The 26,772-nt window shown below is 46.7% G+C and overlaps 1 protein-coding gene across 1 annotated transcript; it reads right to left on the bottom strand.

Moving 5' to 3' along the window:
* Positions 1-7,167: 7,167 nt before the first annotated feature.
* LOC102399053 (5-hydroxytryptamine receptor 5B) lies at positions 7,168-26,772 on the bottom strand. The gene is made up of 2 exons (XM_006066637.4): positions 24,264-26,772; positions 7,168-7,500 (listed from the first exon to the last, which is right to left on the bottom strand). The coding sequence occupies exons 1-2, from the start codon at positions 25,050-25,052 to the stop codon at positions 7,168-7,170; spliced, it is 1,122 nt and encodes a 373-aa protein (XP_006066699.3). The 5' UTR covers positions 25,053-26,772.

The raw sequence follows: 26,772 nt of genomic DNA, 5'->3' as shown, positions 1-26,772 counted from the left end.
CTGCTGCACGGTCACCTCCGTTTCTTGAGGATCACAGCACAACCCCTGCTCCCCCGGCTTTGGGCTTTAATAACTGAAGATGGCACCTCTGAGCCATGGTCCAAGGGGAGCCCCACCTGTCTCGCATGGAAACCTGCTGTGGGCGATCCTTTCCCATCCCTTTGTTTTCCAAATGGTTTTTACAGTACCAATTTTGTTCAGCTCTAGGTGGCAATGTGTGCAGCCCCAGGAGAGGAATCATGACAGCCATTTGAAAACAGTCATGAATCCTATTTGCCAAGAATTGGTTTACAGATGGGTGTCTAACCCAGTCATGGCCAGTACAGAGGAGACCTTCCCACTGATAATCAACTCGAGATGGCAGAGAAGAGCTTCTGTTCTGGCAGCTTGTTGGGGAAGGGCAAGGGGTTTGGAGCAGGCTTCACCATCTCGAGAGCATCAGAAAGGACCTCCCAGCACCCTGAGCTCAGCGGACTGAAAGTCTTTGCCTGGCTCCCTGAAGGCATGATACACTTCCAAACCAACCTGGGGACCACTTGTCTCCATATTTCTTGTTCTATGAGAAAAATCCCTGTTCACTCCTTCATTCAACCAACAAACATTTGAGGTTCTGCTCTGGGTCAGGCCCTGGGAATAGATCCAAGCAGGCAAAGGAACTTGTTTTCCTAGGGCTATACTCCTGTGGGGAAATACACACAAACAGGTAACACACACATTGTGTCACATGCTGCTTCAATGTGCTGACTCAGCAAAGATGCAGCTCGAGACTATCCAGTATGGCGGTGATGGCTGCAATTTTATAATGAGTAGTCAGAGAATACAACTTTACATTCTTAACTGAAAACTGTGTCGGTTTATGTTCTGAAGTTTTTACCAGAGGGCCAGGTGATTTGCTGCCTATTAGAGACACTACACTTTTATCTGTCCCATCAGTGATTCTCAGTGTTCACAGTCTCCTGTTTTCATCTAGGCTAGCAGTAGGCATTGCTGTAGCATTCTGCTTTGCAAAGTGTCTCCTGTCCCTAACTGCCTTTCTTTGACTTTGTAGACACACTGATTGTCTCTGAATTCTATAAACTGTTTACTTTTACTTGCTTTCATTTTATTTTTGTCACATATAAGCCAGATACGTTTTTTATGGTTTAATGCTACCAGTACTATTTTTTGCATGATTTAAAATTACTCTCAAAGTTGATTTCTAGGTGTTGTCAGGTTAATTCAGGGCTTCCCTGGTGGCTCTGTTGGTAAAGAATCAGCCTGCAGTGCAGGAGACCCAGGTTCAATCCTTGGGTCAAGAAGATCCCCTGTAGAAGGGAATGGCTGCCCACTCCAGTATTCTTGACTGCAGAATTCCATGGACAGATGAGCCTGGTGAGCTGTACAGTCAATGGGGTCTCAAAGAGTCAGACATGACTGAGCAACTAACACTTTCACTTTCACTTCAGGTTAATTCAGGTAAGAGAGAGAAAGTATTTTGCATTTTTCTAGATTTGTGTGCTTTTCTGTTTTAGAAGTTTGACTCATGAGTGTTTTCATTATGAATATCCTATTTAGAAAAAATTGCTGTTTCTTAATTGTCTGCCCCTTCTTTAGGATATCTATGTTCTTAGCACTAAATAAATATTAATAAGCAAAACCTCACTACGAGTGAAGGAATGAATCACATAGGTAGATACCCATGTGAGGGGAGTTCCAGGCATAGAGAGGAGCAGGTATCAAGGTGTAGGTAGGAACACGCACAGCAGGTGAGTCTGGGGAGCAGGAAGGGGACCTGTGTGGGGAACCATGGGAGGGTTTTGACAAGATTTCAGCAAAGACACCTCTGGTGGTATGCTGACTACAGACTGCAGGGGAGGCAGGGGCAGAAGCAGGGAGCCCAGCTAAGCAATGACTGATAATCTACATGAAACACACCTGAGACAAAAGTTTTAAGAGACAATGCATACCCTTTCCATACTAGTCTAATGTTTTTCCTGTTCTACTTAATTTTTGAAAAATGCTAACTACTGTATTGGATTCCATTCTTCACTCCCCAGAGCAGACACCCTTGTCACGGCACCCTGGCAGCTGGAATGTGCTTCCTCACCCCTTGAGTTTGGGTTCGGCCTAGTCTTGGGTTTTTAGCAGCCTTGACAGGAGCAAAGGTTTGAGAACATGCTGTGTATTGGACTTGCCCTCTTGTAGCCTCTCTGGAGAAGAACTTACCCTGCTGGCCAGAGGAGGTTCAGATACACATGGAGCAGACAGAGACCAACCTGCAGCCTGAAGCTGAGCCCAGAAGAGCCCAGTTTGAACCAGTGAAATCCCAGTGACTCACAGACACCTCAGCAGAGGAGGCTTGTTGCTATACACCACTCAGATTCTGCAGTGATTGTGTGCAGATGTTGAGAACATAACTGACTGAGATGATCACCAACTGATTTCATGGCAACTTGACCTGGAGTTTAAAAGACACTCCTCTGTACCATCCAGCTTCAGTGCAGAGGGAGCAGGTCAGGGGCCAAAGAGAAGGCTTCTAGGGTGGTACCCCCAGATGGAAGAGATGTTCACAGAGGACAGCAGTTGTGAACAGAATCCAGATTTCCCTCAGACATGCCTGAAGAAACATGGAGGCCATGATAAATGGGAGAAAAATGGCATGCTTTATGCAGGACAAAATTGAAAATAAAACTGCTAGGTTAGCCACATCCACCCTACAGGCCTGGAACTTTATGGAACTGGATTTGGACATGAAGACCCTTCAGTGATAACTTAATCAGCAAATAAATCCTGACAAGATTAATTCCAGTTACAGCCTCCTGGCTTTGTCTCCCATGTCCTACAGGCAGAGAGATTTGAGGCAGAATAGAGACTAGACTTAAGGAAGTTCCTGCAATATTTACTGTAAATCTGATATTTTGTCAGTAGATTTCTATTTCTGATATTCTGTATTAAAAGAAATTACATATGGATACATGGATATGTATGGCTGAGTCCCTTTGCTGTTTCAGTTCAGTTCAGTTCAGTTGCTCAGTCGTGTCGGACTCTTTGCAACCCCATGAATTGCCGCACACCAGGCCTCCCTGTCCATCACCAACTCCCAGAGTTCACTCAGACTCAACGTCCATCGAGTCGGTGATGCCATCCAGCCATCTCATCCTCTGTCATCCCCTTCTCCTCCTGCCCTCAATCCCTTCCAGCATCAGAGTCTTTTCCAATGAGTCAACTCTTCACATGGGTGGACAAAGTCCTGGAGTTTCAGCTTTAGCATCATTCCTTCCAAAGAACACCCAGGGCTGATCTCCTTTAGAATGGACTGGTTGGATCTCCTTGCAGTCCAAGGGACTCTCAAGAGTCTTCTCCAACACCACAGTTCAAAAGCATCAGTTCTTCAGCGCTCAGCTTTCTTCACAGTCCAACTCTCACATCCATACATGACTACTGGAAAAACCATAGCCTTGACTAGACGGACCTTTGTTGGCAAAGTAATATCTCTGTTTTCAATATGCTATTTAGGTTGGTCATAACTTTCCTTCCAAGGAATAAGCGTCTTTTAATTTCATGGCTGCAATCACCATCTGCAGTGATTTTAGAGCCCCCCAAAATAAAGTCTGACGCTGTTTCCACTGTTTTCCCATCTATTTCCCATGAAGTGATGGGACCAGATGCCATGATCTTCATTTTCTGAATGTTAAGCTTTAAGCCAACTTTTTCACTCTCCTCTTTCACTTTCATCAAGAGACTTGTTAGTTCCTCTTCATTTTTTGTCATAAGGGTGGTGTCATCTGCATATCTAAGGTTATTGATATTTCTCCCAGCAATCTTGATTCCAGCTTGTACTTCTTCCAGCCCAGTGTTTCTCATGATGTACTCTGCATATAAGTTAAATAAGCAGAGTGACAATATACAGCCTTGACGAACTCCTTTTCCTATTTAGAACCAGTCTGTTGTTCCATGTCCAGTTCTAACTCTTGCTTCCTGACCTGTATATAGGTTTCTCAAGAGGCAGGTCAGGTGGTCTGGTATTCCCATCTCCTTCAGAATTTTCCACAGTTTACTGTGATCCACACAGTCAAAAGCTTTGGCATAGTCAATAAAGCAGAAATAGATGTTTTTCTGGAACTCTCTTGCTTTTTCCATGATCCAGTGGATGTTGGCAATCTGATCTCTGGTTCCTCTGCCTTGTCTAAAACCAGCTTGAACATTTGGAAGTTCACAGTTCACGTATTGCTGAAGCCTGGCTTGGAGAATTTTGAGCATTACTTTACTAGCGTATGAGATGAGTGCAATTGTGCGGTAGTTTGAGCATTCTTTGGCATTGCCTTTCTTTGGGATTGGGATGAAAACGGACCTTTTCCAGTCCTGTGGCCACTGCTGAGTTTTCCAAATTTGCTGGCATATTGAGTGCAGCACTTTCACAGCATCATCTTTCAGGATTTGGAATAGCTCAACTGGAATTCCATCACCTCCACTAGCTTTGTTTGTAGTGATGCTTTCTAAGGCCCACTTGACTTCACATTCCAGGATGTCTGGCTCTAGGTGAGTGATCACACCATCGTGATTATCTGGGTCGTGAAGATCTTTTTTGTACAGTTCTTCTGTGTATTCTTGCCACCTCTTAATATCTTCTGCTTCTGTTAGGTCCATACCATTTTTGTCCTTTATCTTTGCCTGAAATATTCCCTTGGTATCTCTAATTTTCTTGAAGAGATCCCTCATCTTTCCCATTCTGTTGTTTTCCTCTATTTCTTTGCATTGATCGCTGAGGAAGGCTTTCTTATCTCTTCTTGCTATTCTTTGGAACTCTGCATTCAGATGCTTCTATCTTTCGTTTTCTCCTTTGCTTTTCGCTTGTTTACCTGACACTAAATCAAAACATTGATCATTTTTGAACTTTTTTTATTAGGGTATAGCCATATACTCCAATACAAAATAAAAAGTTCAAAAATAAAAGGAATTACAAGTACATCCTTACATAAAGTTAATCATCAACTGATCTGTCTCAATAACCTCAGATATGCAGATGCTGCTGCTGCTGCTAAGTCACTTCAGTCATGTCCGACTCTGTATGACCCCATAGACATCAGCCCACCAGGCTCTCCTGCCCCTGGGATTCTCCAGGCAAGTTCACTGGACTGGGTTGCCATTTCCTTCTCCAATGCATGAAAATGAAAAAGTGAAAGTGAAGTCACTCAGTCGTGTCCGACTCTTAGCGACCCCATGGGCTGCAGCCCACCAGGCTCCTCCATCCATGGGATTTTCCAGGCAAGAGTACTGGAGTGGGGTGCCATTGCCTTCTCCAAGATATGCAGATGACACCACCCTTATGGCAGAAAGTGAAGAGGAACTAAAAAGCCTCTTGATGAAATTAAAAGAGGAGAGTGAAAAAGTTGGCTTACAGCTCAACATTCAGAAAACTAAGATCATGGCATCTGGTCCCATCACTTCAGGGGAAATAGATGGGGAAACAGTGGAAACAGTGGCTGACTTTATGTTGGGGGACTCCAAAATCACTGTAGATGGTGACTGCAGCCATGAAATTAAAAGACACTCCTTGGAAGGAAAGTTATGGCCAACCTAGACAGCATATTAAAAAGCAGAGACATTACTTTGTCAACAAAGGTCTATCTAGTCAAGGCTATGGTTTTTCCAGTAGTCATGTATGGATGTGAGAGTTGGACTATAAAGAAAGCTAAGCACCAAAGAATTGATGCTTTTGAACTGTGGTGTTGGAGAAGACTCTTGAGAGTCCCTTGGACTGAAGGAGATCCAACCAGTCCATCCTAAAGGAGATCAGTCCTGGGTGTTCATTGGAAGGACTGATGTTGAAGCTGAAAACTCCAATACTTTGGTCACCTGATGCAAAAAACTGACTCATTGGAAAAGACCCTGATGCTGGGAAAGATTGAGGGCAGGAGGAGAAGGGGACGACAGAGGATGAGATGGTTGTATGGCATTACCAACTCAATGGACATGGGTTTGGGTAGACTCTGGGAGTTGGTGATGGATAGGGAAGTGTGGCGTGCTGCAGTTCCTGGGGTCACAAAGAGTCGGACACGTCTGAGCAACTGAACTGAACTGATCTGTCTCAGAAATTGAGCATTTTGTAATTATAGTGAGTAGTCAGGGAAGGCCTAAGTAAAGAAAAAGTTCAACTCTGAAAGGTCCAACAGAAGTTGCCATCAAATTAGTCAGCAAACAACTTGCTTTTAAGAAGTACTCAATGTAAATGATTCCCTCTGCCTGGGATGCTTCTATAATGATCTTACATTAAGTCAAGGCCCAGGTCAAATGAACACAATGATAAAGCATCCTATCCAATAGTGAGAGGAAGCCTAAAAATATCACTGCCCCCTCCTCCAAACCATACCTAGACTCTTCCTCTAAGTCCCCTTGCTGGAATCCAAGTAGAAAAGTACAAGTGGAACCACTACACCGTGTGTGGGTCTCATGATACAAAATGCAAGCCAACACTGAATGCAATCCAGTCAGATTTTGGTTGTGTTCCCTTCATTTTCCCATGTCAAGATTCAGGCAAACTTGAGTCCAGGTACTCGTTCTGCCACCAAACAGGTCACTGGGCCCTGTGCTGAGAATATGGTAATGAGATAAAGGAAGAGCAAATCAGCTTCAGATAAAGGACAGAGCAAATGCTCAGTCACTTCAGTCATGTCCATCTCTTTGAAACCCTATGAACTGTAGCTTGCCAGGCTCTTCTGTCCATGGGATTCTCCAGGCAAAAATGCCAGGGTGGGTTGTCATGCCTTCCTCCAGGGGATCTTCCCAACGCAGGGATTGAACCCATGTCTGTTACATTTCCTGCATTGGCAGGCAGCTTCTTTACCACTAGCCCCACCTGGGATGCCAGTCTTGTATGAATTCTGGCTAATTAGCAATAACTGCCGAATGCACTGTCCAGAAAGGATTCTGAGGCTGAGTTCCAGCTCAGTGGGAAGATATGCTGAGATCGATTAGCAATGTCTGCATCACTCGGTGAGAGGGCATAGCTGCACGCTTGCCACCTACCTGCTGTCTTTCTGGAGGGCCTTTGGCATCGCTGCTCCTGTAGTCCAGGCCCAAGTGGTATGGTTCCCAAATGTCATGAATGCTCAGCGGTGGGACAGCTCTGGCCCAGATCACAAATGAAGGGGAGAAATTCCAGTTCCCTCCCCTCTCCAAGCCCTGGGTTTATCTCTGCTTGGTGAAAAGGTTCTTGAAGGCATTGTTGTAGTTCTTGTTAAAAGCTGTGTAAATCAGGGGATTGAAGAAAGAGTTGGAGTAGCCAAGCCACAGGAACACGCTTTTCCAGATAGGGGGCAGGCTGCAGGCACAGAGGGGGCCGATGAGCTCGGCCAGGAAGAAGGGGATCCAACACAGCACGAACACGCCGATGAGGATGCCCACCATCACGGCTGCCCGCTTCTCCTTCTGCTCCCGCCACGAGGCTCCGCTTGTCTGGAAGGCCACCGTGGGGCGGCGGGCCGTGAACACCATCTCAGCCTCCTGAGGGGCCTCCTTTACCTGCAAACAGAGGAAATGCATAATTCAAAGATAAAATGCGTAATGCTGGGCAATACAGTGACATACAATACACCCAACCTTGGCCAGCCCCTCCCCCCCAGCCCCACTGATGCCATCATCATCGCATGTGTGTGCTCAGTCGTGTAGTACTCTTTGTGACCCTACAGGCAGGACTGTAGACCGCCAGGCTCCTCTGTTCTTGGAATTTTCCAGGCAAGAATACTGGAGTGGGTTGCCATTTCTTCCCCCAGGGGATCTTCCTGACCCAGGGATCAAACGGGCATCTCCTGTGCCTCCTGCATTGCAGGTATATTCTTAACTCCTGAGCCATCAGGGAAGCCCAACTGATGCCATAATCCACCCCCAAAGATTAATGCTAGGTAAGAAAGTTCTTGAAACTGTAGGTTAAAATATGTCCTGAAGGTTCTTCAGAGACTGAGAGTGGTGGTGGTCCCCACAATGTCAGATATTAGAATAAATAATTCTTTACCATCTGAGCCACCAGGGAATCCCAATCAAATAATATGATCTAAAAAGGGGGACAGGGGGAGGCACTTAAGAACACGCGCCTTGGTGTCAGACCCTGGCTTGAGCTCCAGCCCCACTGGCCAAGCCATTTCCTGTGTATGAAGCTAGGTGACCAAGCCCCCTCCCTGCCATGAGGCCATTGTGAATGAGCACTGGGAATGTGTGTGTGTGCCCAGCACAATCTCCTGCCACAGGCACTCATAACTTAGTACTCATGGAGGGGGGTGGGGCTGGGACCCGGACCCTGAATGGAACAGACCCAGGCCTGCCCCTCACAAAGCTCACAGCCAGAGAGGCAGGCTGCCTGTAAACATCAATATTGCAAGAAATTAAATGATTACTGTGTTAAGTGAATTAGGAGATGATTTTAAATTAGGAGATAATTTTGTATTGCCTAGCTTAAAATAAACAAAGTGTAAGTGACTTTGTGGTGATAATTAGCTGCCATTTAAGGAGCCTCTGGCTGCTCTCCACCCTCTCACCCCCGGCCTTTGGTCACTTCCTATCTACCTCTTGAGTCTCAGCTTTTAAAGGCCACCAGCCTCATAGCAGCCCTGTTGGCCCTTTAAACTCAATCACATCTCTCTGTGATCTGGTACCACGTTCCCCTCCTTTGTAGCCATGTGTGTGGTCATGGTGTTACACGTGGTGTCCCTCTGGCCCAAGCGGAACCACAGCAGGCTGGGTTTTCCTTGTACAGCACCTGCCTGGCAGCATCACCTGGCACCCGGTCAGTGCCTAGGAAACAGTTGCCACGTTGACTGATCATTTCAACCACATGCTCCTCACCTGCATGTCTCTTCCTTTCCAGAATGCTGCCAGTCATGATGCTGGAGAAAACACAGAGGCAAGGGGCTCCCAGGCAAGGACTGCAGCTAGTTTCTCTCCCAGACACAACTGGCAGCAGCCATCGGGAGAGCCACCCGACCTCGAGGCGCCAAGGGAAGAGTCCGAGTTCCTCTCACCTGGAGCAGGATGGAGCTTAGAAGGCACCCAGGTGGTCTGATCTGTGCAAACCTGGGGCTCCTCACTCTAAGATCTACCCTCAAATTCTCCGTCTCTGCTACCTCCTTCCAACACTCATCTCTATTTATTTGGAAGATCACTAAGTCATCCTGAAACAGATCATGGTGATATGGACAAAGTTGAGTCCTTCCTTTTCTGAGTGTAAACCCAGCCTCCTCCCGCCTGCCACTCAGAGAGAGAGAAGGAAAAGGCAGGTGACTCCAGGAGAGACCAGCCAGCCCTTCACTCCTCCCCACCCCTCTACCCTTTACAAAGTCCTGGCTCTGCAAACACGCACCCTGTGCAGACCAGCAGGCACCCCCTCTTTAATGAGCCATCCCAAGGTTTCTGGTGCCCCCGACGCAAGTGGGAGCTGAAGCTCATCCCTCCCCTTTAGAAGAGGTGACACTGACCAGTTCTCACAGGATGGATGACCATCATCCACTAATGGAAGTCTGAGGGGGAAAACGTGACATCCTGAAATCACCTATGAGTATTAGCAGTCTATTGTGCGCAGGAAGCAATATCATCAGGGCATGAGAGGCAGTGGCAGGTGGTTTGTTTGTCTTCATCCCATTCAGCTGATTAAAGGGCACTTTTGAAAAGATTTCTCTGCCGACCTCAATGACCTCCCAGGCACTTGAATTCCTTCCTCACTTAACACAATTCCAAATCCTTGTCATGCTACAAAATAAACACATGGGGTCAATTCAGTTCAAAGGGATCCTGGGGGAAGAGAAACAGAAAAGGGGAATCCACTAATTAAATAGGTTTAGAACACCTCAGCCGCCACCACTGCAGCATTTAGCAGAGTCCCCCTTTGCTCCACCTGAGCCTACTGCACCCTGTGCAGAGGGACAGGACAGACAATGGAATCTTTCCAAAACAGCCTCCAAGTCAACAAGTCAATGAGGTCAGACCCTGGTTTGCAAGAAGATTGACAAGCATGGCTTTTTTCATCTGAAGAAATAGAAAACCAAAAGACACAAAGAACAATTCCAGAAAAGCCACTGTAAAACAGACACTTGTAATGAATAACTCTGATTCGCCCTCATGCCTTTATCGAGCCCATCTTTGCATGAAATGTTCCTTTGGTATCTCTGATTTTCTTGAAGAGATTCCTAGTCGGCCCATTCTGTTGTTTTCCTCTATTTCTTTGCATTAATCGCTGAAGAAGGCTTTCTTATCTCTTCTTGCTATTCTTTGCAACTCTGCATTCAGATGTTTATATCTTTTCTTTTCTCCTATGCTTTTCGCTTCTCTTCTTTTCACAGCTATTTGTAAGGCCTCCCCAGACAGCCATTTTGCTTTTTTGCATTTCTTTTCCATGGGGATGGTCGTGATCCCTGTCTCCTGTACAATGTCACAAACCTCATTCCATAGTTCATCAGGCACTCTTATCTATCAGATCTAGTCCCTTAAATCTATTTCTCACTTCCACTGTATAATCATAAGGGATTTGACTTAGGTCATACCTGAATGGTCTAGTGGTTTTCCCTGCTTTCTTCAATTTAAGTCTGAATTTGGCAATAAGGAGTTCATGGTCTGAGCCACAGTCAGCTCCTGGTCTTGTTTTTGCTGACTGTATGCAGTTTCTCCATCTTTGGCTGCAAAGAATATAATCAATCTGATTTCGGTGTTGACCATCTGGTGATGTCCATGTATAGAGTCTTCTCTTGTGTTGTTGGAAGAGGGTGTTTGTTATGACCAGTGCATTTTCTTGGCAAAACTCTATTAGTCTTTGCCCTGCTTCATTCTGTATTCCAAGGACAAATTTGCCTGTTACTCCAGGTGTTTCTTGACTTCCTACTTTTGCATTCCAGTCCCCTATAATGAAAAGCACTTCTTTTTTGGGTGTTAGTTCTAAAAGGTCTTGTAGGTCTTCATAGAACCATTCAACTTCAGCTTCTTCAGCGTTACTGGTTGGGGCATAGACTTGGATTACTGTGATATTGAATGGTTTGCCTTGGAAACGAACAGAGATCATTCTGTCGTTTCTGAGATTGTATCCAAGTACTGCATTTCGGGCTCTTTTGTTGACCGTGATGGCCACTCCATTTCTTCTGAGGGATTCCTGCCCACAGTAATAGATATAATGGTTATCTGAGTTAAATTCACCCATTCCAGTCCATTTCAGTTCGCTGATTCCTAGAATGTCAACATTCACTCTTGCCATCTCTTGTTTGACCACTTCCAATTTGCCTTGATTCATGGACCTGACATTCCAGGTTCCTATGCAATATTGCTCTTTACAGCATCGGACCTTGCTTCTATCACCAGTCACATCCACAGCTGGGTATTGTTTTTGGTTTGGCTCCATCCCTTCATTCTTTCTGGAGTTATTTCTCCACTGATCTCCAGTAGCATATTGGGCACCTACTGACCTGGGGAGTTTCTCTTTCAGTATCCTATCATTTTGCCTTTTCATACTGTTCATGGGGTTCTCAAGGCAAGAATACTGAAGTGGTTTGCCATTCCCTTCTCCAGTGGACCACATTCTGTCAGATCTCTCCACCATGACCCACCCATCTTGGGTTGCCCCAGGGGCATGGCTTAGTTTCATTGAGTTAGACAAGGCTGTGGTCCTAGTGTGATTAGATTGACTAGTTTTCTGTGAGTATGGTTTCAGTGTGTTTGCCCTCTGATGCCCTCTTGCAACACCTACCGTCTTACGACCCAGATAATCACGATGGTGTGATCACTGACCTACAGCCAGACATCCTGGAATGTGAAGTCAAGTGGGCCTTAGAAAGCATCACTACGAACAAAGCTAGTGGAGGTGATGGAATTCCAGGTGAGCTATTCCAAATCCTGAAAGATGATGCTGTGAAAGTGCTGCACTCAGTATGCCAGCAAATTTGGAAAACTCAGCAGTGGCCACAGGACTGGAAAAGGTCCGTTTTCATTCCAATCCCAAAGAAAGGCAATGCCAAAGAATGCTCAAACTACCACACAATTGCACTCATCTCATACGCTAGTAAAGTAATGCTCAAAATTCTCCAAGCCAGGCTTCAGCAATACGTGAACTGTGAACTTCCAAATGTTCAAGCTGGTTTTAGAAAAGGCAGAGGAACCAGAGATCAAATTGCCAACATCCGCTGGATCATGGGAAAAGCAAGAGAGTTCCAGAAAAGCATCTATTTCTGCTTTATTGACTATGCCAAAGCCTTTGACTGTGTGGATCACAATAAACTGTGGAAATTCTTCAGGAGATGGGAATACCAGACCACCTGACCTGCCTCTTGAGAAATTTGTATGCAGGTCAGGAAGCAACAGTTAGAACTGGACATGGAACAACAGACTGGTTCCAAATAGGAAAAGGAGTTCGTCAAGGCTGTATATTGTCACTCTGCTTATTTAACTTATATGCAGAGTACATCATGAGAAACGCTGGACTGGAAGAAACACAAGCTGGAATCAAGATTGCCGGGAGAAATATCAATAACCTCAGATATGCAGATGACACCACTCTTATGGCAGAAAGTGAAGAGGAACTAAAAAGCCTCTTGATGAAGGTGAAAGTGGAGAGTGAAAAAGTTGGCTTAAAGCTCAACATTCAGAAAACTAAGATCATGGCATCCGGTCCCATCACTTCATGGGAAATAGATGGGGAAACAGTGGAAACAGTGCCAGACTTTATTTTTCTGGGCTCCAAAATCATTACAGATGGTGACTGCAGCCATGAAATTAAAAGACGCTTATTCCTTGGAAGGAAAGTTATGACCAACCTGAATAGCATATTCAAAAGCAGAGACATTACTTTGCCAACAAAGGTTCGTCTAGTCAAGGCTATGGTTTTTCCTGTGGTCATGTATGGATGTGAGAGTTGGACTGTGAAGAAAGCTGAGCGCCGAAGAATTGATGGTTTTGAACTGTGGTGTTGCAGAAGACTCTTGAGAGTCCCTTGGACTGAAAGGAGATCCAACCAGTCCATTCTGAAGGAGATCAGCCCTGGGATTTCTTTGGAAGGAATGATGCTAAAGCTGAAACTCCAGGACTTTGGCCACCTCATGCGAAGAGTTGACTCATTGGAAAAGACTCTGATGCTGGGAGGGATTGGGGGCAAGAGGAGAAGGGGACGACAGAGGATGAGATGGCTGGATGGCATCACTGACTCAATGGACGTGAGTTTGAGTGAACTCCGGGAGTTTGTGATGGACAGCGAGGCCTGGCGTGCTGCAGTTCATGGCGTCACAAAGAGTTGGACACAACTGAGCGACTGATCTGATCTGCCCTCATGCCAAACCTTCAGGCAATTATCTCCATTTGACAGCTGAGAAAACACAGAACCTATTTTTAGGATCACGTTTATGCTTGGGATGCCTTCAGAATGAATGACTCTGGCTTCCTGGGAAATGTTTAGGTGCTCTAGCAGTCAGGTCTGGGGCCAGCCCTGAGCTTCTCCATCTTTCCTCTTTGGTTGGATGTCTCCTCAGCCTCTTTGCCCTGACAATGCTCTCTAGCAGTTGGACACTCAGTCATGTCCAACTTTTTATGATCCTATGAACTGTAGCCCTGACAGGCTCCTCTGTCCATGGAATTCTCCAGGCAAGAGTTCTGGAGTGGGTTGCCATTTCCTTCTCCAGGGCATCTTCCTGACCCAAGCATTGAACCCCAGATCTCCCGCATTGCAGGCACATTCTTTACTGTCTGAGCCACCAGGGAAGCCCTGACAATCCTCTCTACACCTATTGTAAAACTGACCATTTCTGGCTTCAGAGGTCTTAGACTCTTGGAATCCACTAATCTGAAGGTAAAAATACTGACTGTTGAAGGCACACAACCAGTAGCACCTGCCACCTTCTGTCCTGCTGCAAAAGGACAGGTGCTTTGAGTACACAGAAGTGTGGAGATATCAGATGCTACGAGCAAGGTCACACGAGCAGGGCAAAGCATAACCAAGGTGCCTGCCCATCTGTCTGGCTCCAGGCCTCTTTGGCTTCTCTCTGCCACTGTGAGACATGACCTAAAAGATGAGTTCACCTAAACATCTCCATAGAATCTGAGGCTTTTCCATCTAAAATTAATTAAGGACCAAATCAGCCCGACAATATATGCTGACATTTATTAATCATCTACTGGGGCTTCCTTGATGGCTCAGACAGTAAAGAATCTGCCTGCAATGCAGGAGACCTGGGTTCAGTCCCTGAGTCAGGAAGATCTGGAGAACGGAATGGCGACCCACTCCAGTATTCTTGCCTGAAGAATCCCATGGACAGAAAAGCCTGGCAGGTTACAGTCCCAGGCGTCACAAAGAGTTAGACGTGACTGAGCAACTAACAATAGAGTAGACTAGTGCATATGGACTACGTACTGGAATTTTCCATGAAGTCCCAATTTCAAATATCCTGTCCCACTATTTTCATAAGCACTCTGATACCAAGGCATGGCTTCTGAATCTTCATTCTGATTGTGGATATTGTGTCACAATCAACACTCCAGGAGGGCAGGGACATGAGTGTCCTGTCCACTAAAGCGTTCCCGGCACCAAGTGTAATGTATGGTCTATAGTAAAATCTCAACAAACACTAAATAAATAGTTATTTGGGGGAGACAAGTCTCTTGTGTTTCTACACATTTGCCAGCAAAGGCACTGACAGCTCTTGTTTCTGACCAGCCTGTCAAGGATGTTTGTATAACAAACAGCCTTGGAAGAGTGAGAGAGTATCTCCCGGTAGAAAAGAAGACAGATTTACTTGCAACCCATTATTAAAGATTCAGGTTTCTGAAAAGCAAAGGGCAGGTTTATATATTGTTCAGTCCTGGACAATACAGACTTGAGTTTCCTAATCTGGGAGTTTCCCTACTATTTGTGATGCAAATCCAGCTGGCCCACTCCATGTCAGTCACATGGGACTCAGAAGGGAAGCGAAAAAATGCACACATGAAGTTCATGCTGCCTATGTAACACGAGTAAGAACGTCCTTTGACTCTGACCCAGAAGTCTCGTGTCTTTTGTCAGTATCCAGTAAACTAGGGTAGGTTGACTTGTCAGCTTGCCCGCAGGGAAAAATCTCAGACTTTCAGAGTTCCTGACCATCATCTGCTACTTGGCCGTGTGGTTCCACACACCACCTTACTCAGTTATAACAGTAGCCAGTAACTAAGGAATAAGGAAGCCAAGGCTCAGAGCAAATTAGTGATTAGACAGGATTCCAATCTGAGCTCCCATTTTTACATTTCCAGCGATGAAGGTCTTTATCTGTCATGTATGGTGGGCTTCCTGGAGGATGACAGTGAGACAATAATACATGGCAGGATCTCAGAAATGTCAACTTTATGTCCCCTTTAAGTAAAAGGAATGTCCCTTCCCTCCCCTCTAATTAAAAAAAAATCCAGCTGCTTCAGAAAACACCCACAGACATTTGTAAACTGCCAATGTTTGGGGAAACAGTGGAAGCAGTGTCAGACTTTACTTTTTGGGGCTCCAAAATCACTGCAGATGGTGACTGCAGCCATGAAATTAAAAGATGCTTACTCCTTGGAAGGAAAGTTATGACCAACCTGAATAGCATATTCAAAAGCAGAGACATTACTTTGCCAACAAAGGTCCGTCTAGTCAAGGCTATGGTTTTTCCAGTAGTCATGTATGGATGTGAGAGTTGGACTGTGAAGAAGGCTGAGCGCTAAAGAATTGATGCTTTTGAACCGTGGTGTTGGAGAAGACTCTTGAGAGTCCCTTGGACTGCAAGGAGATCCAACCAGTCCATTCTAAAGGAGATCAGCCCTGGGATTTCTTTGGAAGGAATGATGATAAAGCTGAAACTCCAGGACTTTGGCCACCTCATGCAAAGAGCTGACTCATTGGAAAAGACCCTGATGCTGGGAGGGATTGGGGGCAGGAGGAGAAGAGGACGACAGAGGATGAGATGGCTGGATGGCATCACTGACTCGATGGACGTGAGTCTGAGTGAACTCCGGGAAATGGTGATGGACAGGGAGGCCTGGCGTGCTGCGATTCATGGGGTCACAAAGAGTCGGACACAACTGAGCGACTGAACTGAACTGAACTGAATGTTGTCAGATGAACACCCTGAGAAGAACTAGAAAAAGAAAAATGGCTCCTAATCACTTCTGAAACCAACTGGTCGGGGTGGTGACACACAGGCCAGGCATCCCGTACAGCGAGGCTCTTCACGAGGCTGGCGGTGGGGACACACTCCCTGGTGACTAATCAAGCCCTGAGGCCTCTGGGAGAGGACAGAGGACGTTGAGCGGCATCCAGTCTTGGCTGAACGCTATCCGGATTGTAACTGGAATTCCCCATTTCTATCCAGAGCTCAACGGGTCAGGAGATGGAGTACCCAGGGCACCATTCTCTCTGCCCATGCTGTACGGAGATAACCAAGCTCCAAGTTGTACTTCTCAAAGGCTCCTTGAAGAGAAAACTAACCAAAATAGCCCCTCAAAGTAAACAGAAGCTGTCTAAAACTTGTCTAACAAACTACAACAGGAAGTTTTCTCAGCAGCTTCCCTTGTGCAAAAGAAACCAGAAAATAAAGACATTTTCTTGTTTAAAAAAAAAAAAAAAACAGAGTAATAAATAAAAGCAAAGCACTGCTGGGCTTGAAAAAAAATTACCTTTCCCTTGAGTGTAATTACATACACCACAAAGAACAGTTATGCTAAACTTGGGTATGATCATAACATAAAGGACAATCGCTACTATTATTACATTTGGAAAATATGAATTTGGTGGTGGGGGGTGCTTAATTACCCTGGGATGGCTAAGGATTCACTGGAGTTAGTACCGAGAAAGGGAAACTGTAATCAAGTGTATTACTTAAAATTACACCACATTTGTTTCAGTTCTAATATCATCTGATCTAGTCATCCTCTTTTACGGATGGAGGACAATGGAAAGTCCTCTGTTAAAGTTCTACCTTGAAGTCCCCAGACTCCCAGGCCAAAGTCTTGGCATAGAAGGAGGGTGTAATGGAGAGTGGGAAAGTTTTGCCTTTTGCACAGGCATCCTCCAGCCTCAGTGTCCTGACATGGCTGCACAGGGGGCCATGGCTCCCCTGACAAACACTGCCATGCTATGGAGAGTCCCAGTTCTACTGCACTGTGGGTTCCATTCTTCCGAAGAGTGGGAGGGAGGCAAGATGGAGGATCACCCTCCAAATAGGCTTCAGGCAGTGCCCTAGGCACACTGGGCAAGCAGGCGCCTACAAGCCTTTCTGAGCAGCAAGTCCAAAGCTTTCTTTAATTTTCAAGGAATTCTGTGATCCATGAAAGGGTTAATAACCATGGAATTTGAATCTCATTCTTCTACCAAGAAACTCAATCTTCTCCAAGAACTACACGGATTTAAGAAGTAGCTTGTTGCAAGGTCACTGGGGAAGACACCTGATCCCTGCACCATCCCCCTTGTCTACATCCCCCTTCGTCTCTCCTGCACTTTCCCCAACAATCCAACCAGGGAAAAGAGAAATGGAAGCAGAGATAAAGAGGCAGAATGAGTGTAATGATGGAAGAGAACAAGGAAGAAGTTCATAGAGAGGGGAAAGCCAGGGATATTTCTAAAAAGTCTAGAGAAAATGCTCCTTTGTCCACGCAAGTAGTTCTGGAAACTCTCAGACTATTAGATATCAGTCTTAAAAGAATCAAATGATAAGCCAGATGTATTGTTACCATACAATTTGATGAACAAACTTTACTTTTCTAAAGTTAAAATAACCTTACAATTTGATGAATAAAATTTACTCTTCTAACGTTAAAATAGTCTTGCATGCTGGCATAGGACTGGTTTGAGTCATATTTCTTTTAATAGATGGAATCAGAATGAGGGTCGTGATTTTCCACCATCCTCTTCCCAGAGCTTAGCTCTGACTGAACTCTGGTCCCACACGTGGCTAGGTCCACAAGACCAACAGCCCCTTAGTCTTTGGGATGGAACAAATGACAAGTAAACATTGAAGATGTGACAAAAACATCAAGTGTTCTGTATAGTTTTTAGGTAACTTAGGGCTTATATGCTGTATGCTTACAACACAAATCTAATGTGGAGGATTAGTTTGGAGAGGCAAATATTTTGTAATATGACATTACCTAAAATTCAGGTCCAAGTCATCACAAACCCGATAGTTCAATATTACACATTTATTTTGACTTTTACAGGTCACAAAGTGTTTTTCCAAATACTGTCCTTCTTTCAAGACCATTGTACTCTGGACAGAACACCTGTAAGACATTATTGCAGACTTCCCTGGTGATCCAGTGGTTAAGAATCTGACTGCTGAAGCAGGGGGACACAAGTTCAATCCCTGGTCCAGGAAGATCCTACATGCTGCGGGACAACTAAGCCTGTGCGTCACAGTTACTGAGCCCAAGCTCTAGAGTCCGCAAGTCACAACTACTGAAGCCTGTGTGCCCAAGAGCCTGTGGTCCACAACAAGAAAAGCCACTTCAGTAAGACCGCACACCACAGCTCGAGAGTAGCTCCCACTTGCCACAACTAGAGAAAGACCTCGTGCAGCAATGAAGACCTAGCATAGACAAAACAATAAAATAATTTTTTAAGACTTTATTACATTTATAATTCTGTAATTGTAGTTTACTAACATGAATCCCCGGAGAGCAGAGACCACTTCATGAAACCTCAGAGGCTACCATGTTCCCTGATACACAGGTCAGTACAAGTCAAATAACCTTGAATACCATCTGCGTGGCCTTTTGTGGTGATTTAAAATACATTCACAGGTTCATTCACTCATCTCCCAGAAGTGGAGCCTAATTCGCCTTCTCTTGAGGGTGGGGTGGAGTTAGTGACTCACTTCTAATGAATAGATTTTAAGGGAAGTGATGGAATGTAGCTTCTGAGACAGATCATAAAAGGCATTGCAGTTTCCCCCTTGCCTCACTCTCAGACTAGGGGAAGCCAGCTACCATGTTGGGGATGACACTCAAGCAGCCCTTTAGAGACCTCCCACTGACAGCCGTGTGAGCCAGAGCTACACCCACAAAAGGCCTTGGACCAGACCACCCAGCTAAGCTGTTCCCAATGCCAGACCCACAGAAACTGAGTTCATACATGTTTGTTGTTTTAAGACACTAAAGATAGGGGTAATTGTTAAGAAATAAATAACTAATCCACCTATAATGGTGAGTAACAGCAGTAAGAGGTATAAAATAATAATTTATTATTTATAACTTATAAGTTAAGTTAGTATAACTTATAAGAAAAATTGCAAAAAATAGTAATGAAAATAGTACAGTGGCCATCATTTAGGGTTTACTATTTTAGTTACTCCATATACACTGTTATCTCATCTACCCTTCATAAGAATGTTAAGAGGCAGATAGCAATATTTCTATTTTACCTACAGGGAAATGCAGATGGAGTTGAACTCACTTGGCTAGAGAGTTAATAAGTGGCACAAAAAGAATTGAAATCCAGGTCTCCTTGTTTCCAAATCCCAAGTTCTTAACCAATGTGCACACTGTCTCCCAGCACATGTTTATTGATTGAGTGAATGAAAGAAGGTATCAACCAAGGCTGCATTATAACCTTCTTGAGCCTGAGGCATCCATGCCTCTGTGGGCCCTTCTTCCATTAAAAATATTAAAAATTATATTTTATGATCATATTATTACAAAGACTAATATAATCAAGGCTGAACTCATTATTACATATTCATTACTGTTATATTCACTTTCCCTCTAAAAGAAATTAAACAATTTCCATGGGCCCCTAAAAGTCTGGCGGCTCTCGGTGGTGTACCCACTATGCCTAATAAATAAGCATGCCCTGGTATCAGGCACAGCTATCAGACAAACAATTAAAATGAACAAAATGTCTGATGTTGCATTTTAAAAACCAAACAAACAATCTCTATTGACTTTGCTTTTTTCCTCTTCTAAGCAGTAAAGAGTATAGGATAGTAGGAAAGAATTATAACCCATGGGGGATGCATTAGGGACCGCAGAATATACTACATCATGGTGTCCCATCTATGAGATGGGAAAAAGGATGCAGGTGGGAATTAACCCTCGCTCCCGAGAGAAGCGGGTGGTGCCTCTGTATTCACTTGTGTTCAACTCTCCTACAAAGGTGTTCACAGTTTTGAGATCCTGCTCCCTATGGATGGGCTTCTGCAATGGCTCAGGAGGTATAGAATCCACCTGCCAATGCAGGAGACACAGGTTGGATCCCAGTGTCAGAAAGATCCCCCAGAGAAGGAAATGGAGACCCACTCCAGTATTCTTGCCTGGAAAACCCTAAGAACAGAGGAGCCTGGTAGGCTACTGGTAGCCCATGGAGTTGCAACGAGATGACACAATGAGTAACCTCAGAGCTATCTGAGAACCTGTCTTCCAGGATGAAGTTCTCAGAAAGTCTGCCAAAGAAAACAGAATTCTCAACTTTTAGGTTGTATTTTTTTTTCAGTTGACATCCCCCTGACCCACCTTGACTGGGATATGACTGTCTCACTCCCATGAAGTTCTAGATGCTTGTGACAGTGCTCAGAAATTAAATTCCTGGAGAGAGCACATCATAATGAAAAAGGGATGAAAAGAACAGTGATTTTATTGATAGATCCAGGACAGACTTTAGCTTCTCCACCCAGTAACAGTGAGGTCATGGGTGAACTCACTTTATGGCACCTGAATTGGATCATCTGAACTGTGGTGCTGGAGAAGACTCTTGAGAGTCACTGGACTACAAAGAAATCAAACCAGTCCATCCTAAAGGAAATCAATTCTGAATATTCACTGGAAGGACTGGTGCTGAAGCTGAAGCTCCAATACTTTGGCCACCTGATGTGAAGAGCCAACTCATTGGAAAAGATCCTGATGCTGGGAAAGATTGAGGGCAGGAGGAGAAGGGAGTGACAGACCATCCTCTGTCACGGTTGGATGGCATCACAAACTCAATGGACATGAGTTTGAGCAAGCTCTGAGAGATAGTGAAAGACAGGGAAGCCTGGCATGCTATAGTCCATGGAGTCACAAAGAGTAGTACATGACTTAAAGACTGAACAACAACAAAAATGAGAGCTATGAGGCGAAGATGGTTAATGCTCACCAAAGAGCCATAGGTTCCCCTAGCCTTCACAGCCAGCATCTGGCCAATGGACTGTGAACAGAAGGGACTCTTCTGGGTAAGGCAGGTAGAAGCTGCTGTATTTCCAGGTCTCACTTCCTCTTCCACAGCAACCTCAGAAACCACATGTTCAAGACAGCATAACTTACAGATGACAAGGGGCCTGGATCCACAAGCCTGGAGAAGAGCAGAGCAGGGGGAGGGCCACCAGACCCACACTGAACTTTGAGTGAAACTGGGTTAAACCATTAGTCTGGGGATTCTGTGTTACTCAGCGTATCTTAGCTTATCCTGACAAACAGACACTGTATTGCCAATGTGTCTGGAGCCTGAGGATTAAATAAGAGGAAGAAGGTAAAGGGTCACTGTGCCTGGAAGAGGGAACTCACTCAGTCAGCATTTCTTTCCATGTCTACTTTCAAAACTTGAGGCATGATTGCAGATCCCTCCCTGATTCTATTTCAGTGTTGGGAACCTAGTCACAGCATCCTGAAAAGAGTGAAGGGTGTGCACAACCTCATGACCAGAGGCCTTCTGCCTTCCTAAGTGCTCCCATCACCCACAGAAAGCAATAAAGACATTTTGCAGGACCTAAATTCAGCTCTACTCATTTCTCCTGGAATGCAGAGAAAAACAGGTTATACAGAGTGAAATAAGTCAGGAAGAGAAAAACAAATATCACATGTTAATGCATATATATGGAATCTAGAAAATGGTCCTAATGAACCTGTTTGCAGGGCAAGAATAGCAACGCAGATGTAGAGGATGGGCTTATGGACACAGGGGTGGAAGGAGAGGGTGGGATAAACTGAGAGAGTGGCACTGACAAATACGCACTAGCATGTGTGAAACAGAGAGCTAGTGAGAAGCTGCTGTATAACACAGGGAGGCCAGACCCGCCTCTGTGATGACCTAGAAGGGTGGGATGACCTAGAGGGGTGGAAAGGAGGCTCAAAAGAGAGGGGATGTATATATACTTATGGCTGATACATGTTGTTGTACAGCAGAAACCAACACAACATCATAAAGCAACTATCCTCCAATTAAATTGTTTTATAAAGCAGGTGGGGGAAGGAACAGAGAGAGTATTTCTGGCACATTAGAATTAATGTATTTCTGGCAGGTTAAAATTTCTCTTTGGGTGTGGTCAACAAGCTTGCAACTGCTGACTCTGCAACATTACCCAGGAGTTTGAGTGATGGCTTGCTGGAGTCTAAAGAAGCAGGATGTTCTGGAACCCATCTCATCTACAACCTCAGCATCATATGATTCAAGACTCTTAGCCATGACTTAGACCAATGCTGTGTCTTAGAGGAGAAAGCTTGCAGCCCAAAATGTGAAAGAAGCTCATTGCTGGCAGGTGGCTAAATCACCAGGCTGCCCTGCCTTCCAGAGAACCTTCCCCCTACAAGTGACCATCCTGATTGTCCAGGTCCCCCATCATCCAGGCACATCTACTTTGTTATCAACTGCTTGAACAGGGTCTGTCAAAAATGAACACTAAACTCAGGCGTGGCAAGCCTTTCTGGCATCCATTTCATCATGATTTCTCTGGGTACACCCTGGATCGATGTAGCTAGTAAAAGTCTGCCCTGCCTTGGCAATCAGATAGAAAAAGGATAATCACCCCAGGCATTTCCAAGGGACCTTTCAAAGGATATCATTAATTCTGAATAAAGCTCTCCCCTAACAACACTCCAATTATAGACTTGACATTCCCAGTTTTATCCTACAAAACTCCTCTGCCATTTCATGAAGGGTGTGGGGGGCGGGAGATGCCTGCTTTTAAAAATACACACATTTGAATAACCTAAGCATCTGAGTTAACTTACAAAATTAAAACAAAGCTAACAAGAAAAAAAACTTACCCTCTTTCTTTCCCTCCTCATGTCCCCTTCCCCTGGTCCATACATTGTATTAGGAAAGAGGCAATAATTCCTAAGCCCACACTCACCCAAAAGAAAAGTTCGAGGCTTCCAGGTTGAGGAGGGAGCTAGGATCTATTAGGGTCTGGCCAAAAGGCAGAGGGGCTTCCCAAGTGGCTCAGCGGTAAAGAATCTACCTCTGTGCAAGTTCGATCCCTGGGTTGGGACGATCCCCAGGAAGAGGAAAAGGCAGTCCACTCCAGTATTCTTGCCTGGAGAACCCCATGGACAGAGGATCCTGGCGGGCTAGAGTCCATGGGGTCTCAAGAGTCTGACAGGAATTACAGACTAAAAAACAAACCAAAAAAGCAGAAAGCCCCCATTCTAAAGACAGTGGAGAGAAGTTCTGCCAAATGCAGGTTCCTCCCTCTCGTTCATTCATTCGTTTCCGGCGCCCATTGTAGATTGCCCGGCAACGCCCTGGCCCTGAGGGTCCCCTCGCTCCAGGCAGCACTGCGACCCCTTCACCCCCGTTTGCCAGGCATTGTGCCAAGTGTCTGCATTCTTTATCTCACGTAAGCCAAGAGCCCTATTACGCTTAAAGAGGAGGAAACAACGCCCACAGAGATTAAGTAACTGCCCCAATGTCCTGTCACTAAAGGATACCACTGAGATTGAGACTGAAAGAAAAGTGATACTTGGATTCCTTTTTATCCTCCCTTTCCCCTTGGCAGGAAGCTGGCCAATAGAGTGAATAGTCTCGGGACTGCAGGGGTGAATGAGGGTGCAGTGGAGACAAAAATACGGGGCGAATGGTCACAGAAGGTTCAACGGCAGGACGAATTTCCAGCCTCCTGCGGTAACGCTTGGTCTAGTCGCGGCTAGGAAATTGGCGACTGAGGACTCCCACGGATACAATAGTTCCAGGAGAAAAGCAACGGAGGGCACAGAGGATCCGCCGCGAGCTCAACGCTGCCGAGCAACACTGTTCCTGCCGCCCCTCTCAGCCGCGTGGTGCCGCGGTGCCCGCTCCAGCTCCAGTCCTAGTGGGTAGGTGCTGGAACTCCTTCCCCCGCCCCGCTCCTCCCCGCGCACCATCTACGCATGAACCCTTCGTGTGCACGCCAGGCGCGAGTGCTGAGCTCCCCCGCGTGCGCTGCAGCACAGCAGATGGCAAACTCCGCGTGCGCTCCGAGTGGCCAACCTGAAAAGCTTCCGCCAAGTGTGCAAACTTGCAGCTCCAGCTCTCCCTTTCGCCAGGCTTCCTCGTCCCTCAGCGACCCCTTTCCCAAATCCCTATTCCCCAACCCGCGCCTCACCTGCACGGTGGAGGGCAAGGGCAGCACAGCCCTGCAGCGGCGACCGAAGCGAAACTTGGCCGCCTTATATATCTTCCAATAGACAAACAGCACCACGCCAAGCGGCAGGTAGAAGGCGCCGCAGGTGGAGAAGACGGCGTAGGAGGGTTCCTGGCTCACCTGGCAGCGCTGGAGTCTAGCGTCGTACGCCTCGCCCCAGCCGAAGAGCAGTGGTGCGAGGGCGATGAGAGCGGAGAGCGCCCAGGTGAGCGCGATCATGAGCATCGAGGCGCGGCGGCGGGTGCGCAGCGTGTACTGCAGGTGGCGCGTGATAGTCCAGTAGCGGTCCAGGGCGATGGCCGCCACGTTCCAAATGCTGGCTGTGCAGCACATCACGTCGAAGGAGATCCACACGTGGCATAGACTCCGGCCCAGCAGCCACCGTCGCCCCGCCGACAGCTCGCTCACCAGGCTCAGGGGCATTACCAGCGCTGCCACTAGCACGTCCGACACGGCCGTCGAGGCCACCAAGTTATGCGGCACACGGTGAAAGGCGCGGACCCGCAGGATGGTGACCAGAACCAGCAGGTTCCACAGGAACGTGGCCGCTATCAGCAGCACCAACAGCGTCACTACCAGCACCGAGAAGACGGAGAAAGGCGGTTCTCGACCCGGCGGGGCCGCACCACCTGGGGTGGATCCGACGACCCCGCTTGGGTTTGGGCTACTGCTGAAGGCTTCGGGTCCCAGGCGAAGGGCGACGCCGGTGGAGGCCACCGAGAGGTTAGCTGCTTCCATAGCGCTCGGCATCCCGGCTCCCCCGCGGGGACGCAAGCGCGCCCTGGGCTCGGGGTGGACGCGGCGAGTGAGGGCGTGGAAGGGGGCCTTGCGTGATGGGGAGGGCAGAGAGGAGTCCAGTTCGCCCTACTCTGGTCCCTCATTGGGCCGCAGCTCCCACCCCTCTGGCGCCTCGCCTTTGAGTCCTCCTGGGTCTCTTTTCCAGTGGAGAAAAAAGTGGGCCCCCTCAGGAGTCCAACTCCTCCACCTTAGTCCCTGCGCCAGTCCCTCCTGCCTTGCCTCGCTGTTCCCAGGGGAGCGGGCTGTCATAGGGCTGGGAATCCGAGGGCATGGCGAGTGTCCGCGCGCAGAGTGGGTTTGGAGAGTGGCCAGCGACTCCGAGCCCGGCGGCCCCTGAGCAGAGCTGCACCCGGGGTGGGCGTGGGCGGCGTGGTCTGGAGAACCAGCCGACTGGAGCAGGGCCTTCAGGCTGTCCCGTGGGTCTCCCTCTCCCCTCTGCACCGAGAGCACCCTAACGCGAGACTCCCCGAAGAAGGTTCACAATCACCTAGGAATTCCGCAGCCGGACCCCTGGGACTCGCCTGAGGTACAGTTTGACATCTGGAAACAGAGGGACCCGCCCTTTACGGGACAGAGAGGTTCTGCTTTCCTCGATCTCCATCCTAAGTATCTGTGAACTAGGAGACTCGGGTGTTAAGTACGTCAAGCAGGAAGCGCCTCGACCCGGCTCCATCCTGCCCGCGGCTTCCCTTACTACACTTCTGCTCCTCTGAGGATTCGTGCTGCCTTGAGAAGTTCTCTGGCTCTACAGAGAAAGAACTCGGCTTCTAAGCTTTTTGGCCGAAGCCCTGATAAGGGCGTGTCCACCACCTCCTCTCTGTCTCTAACCCAACCTTACTCGCTTTCTACCCCGCCCTCCCTTAGCAGTTGCCCAAGTTCCTGATCCTAGCGCACGTCTTCCAGTTCTTCATATCCAGGGTGAACATGGAGTTATATTTTTTTGACCCCTGGACAAAGGTGGAAACCAATGAGAAATGAAATTCCCCTAACCCGCCCCGCCGCCCCCGTTTTCAGTCTCTTACACTTTAAAAAATATTTCAATCATAATGCAATCAACTTAAAGCTGCCTTACAGCCTGTTCCTGGGAGTAGAATAGAAATGTAAAGAACACAGAGCCCAAACTGTCCCATCTCTTGTCAGAGCAGCTTGGTTTCTTATTAACCGTCAGCCACTGGTTTCTTATTAACACCTAGCCTCAGGCTGAGTAGGGTCCACAGAAGGGGCTCTCTGTGGAAAAATGCCCTAAGCTGCAGTGGGTGATGGGAGTTCTTTCCTGGTCCTCTGGGCATCCCACCCCCTGGCATCTGGAGAAACCTTTGGGGATTAAGGACAGCAAGAATGTCCTTGCTCTCCCTTCCTTATTCATTCAAAGACTGGGGACGTTTGCTCTGCATCCTGTGTGGGACTGTTCTTGGTGACACACACAGACTCAATCCAGGCAAAGGAGTCAGAGTAAAAATACTTGGACTTTCAGGCATAATGGTCAAGTGATTGATAACAAGTTTTGGAAACTGATGAACTGTTCAGGGATCACAGAGGGGTGACGCTGTGGTGGGAGAAGCCTTTGCTGCTGCTGCTAAGTCGCTTCAATCGTGCCCGACTCTGTGCGTCCCCATAGATGGCAGCCCACCAGGCTCCACCGTCTCTGTGATTCGCCAGACAAGAACACTGG

The sequence above is a fragment of the Bubalus bubalis genome, chromosome 2 (assembly GCF_019923935.1).
Source record: "Bubalus bubalis isolate 160015118507 breed Murrah chromosome 2, NDDB_SH_1, whole genome shotgun sequence".
In the NCBI taxonomy this organism is placed as follows: Eukaryota; Metazoa; Chordata; class Mammalia; order Artiodactyla; family Bovidae; genus Bubalus; species Bubalus bubalis.
The sequence above is the reverse complement of the archived record's forward strand: the minus strand, read 5'-3'. Positions and strand labels throughout refer to the sequence as shown.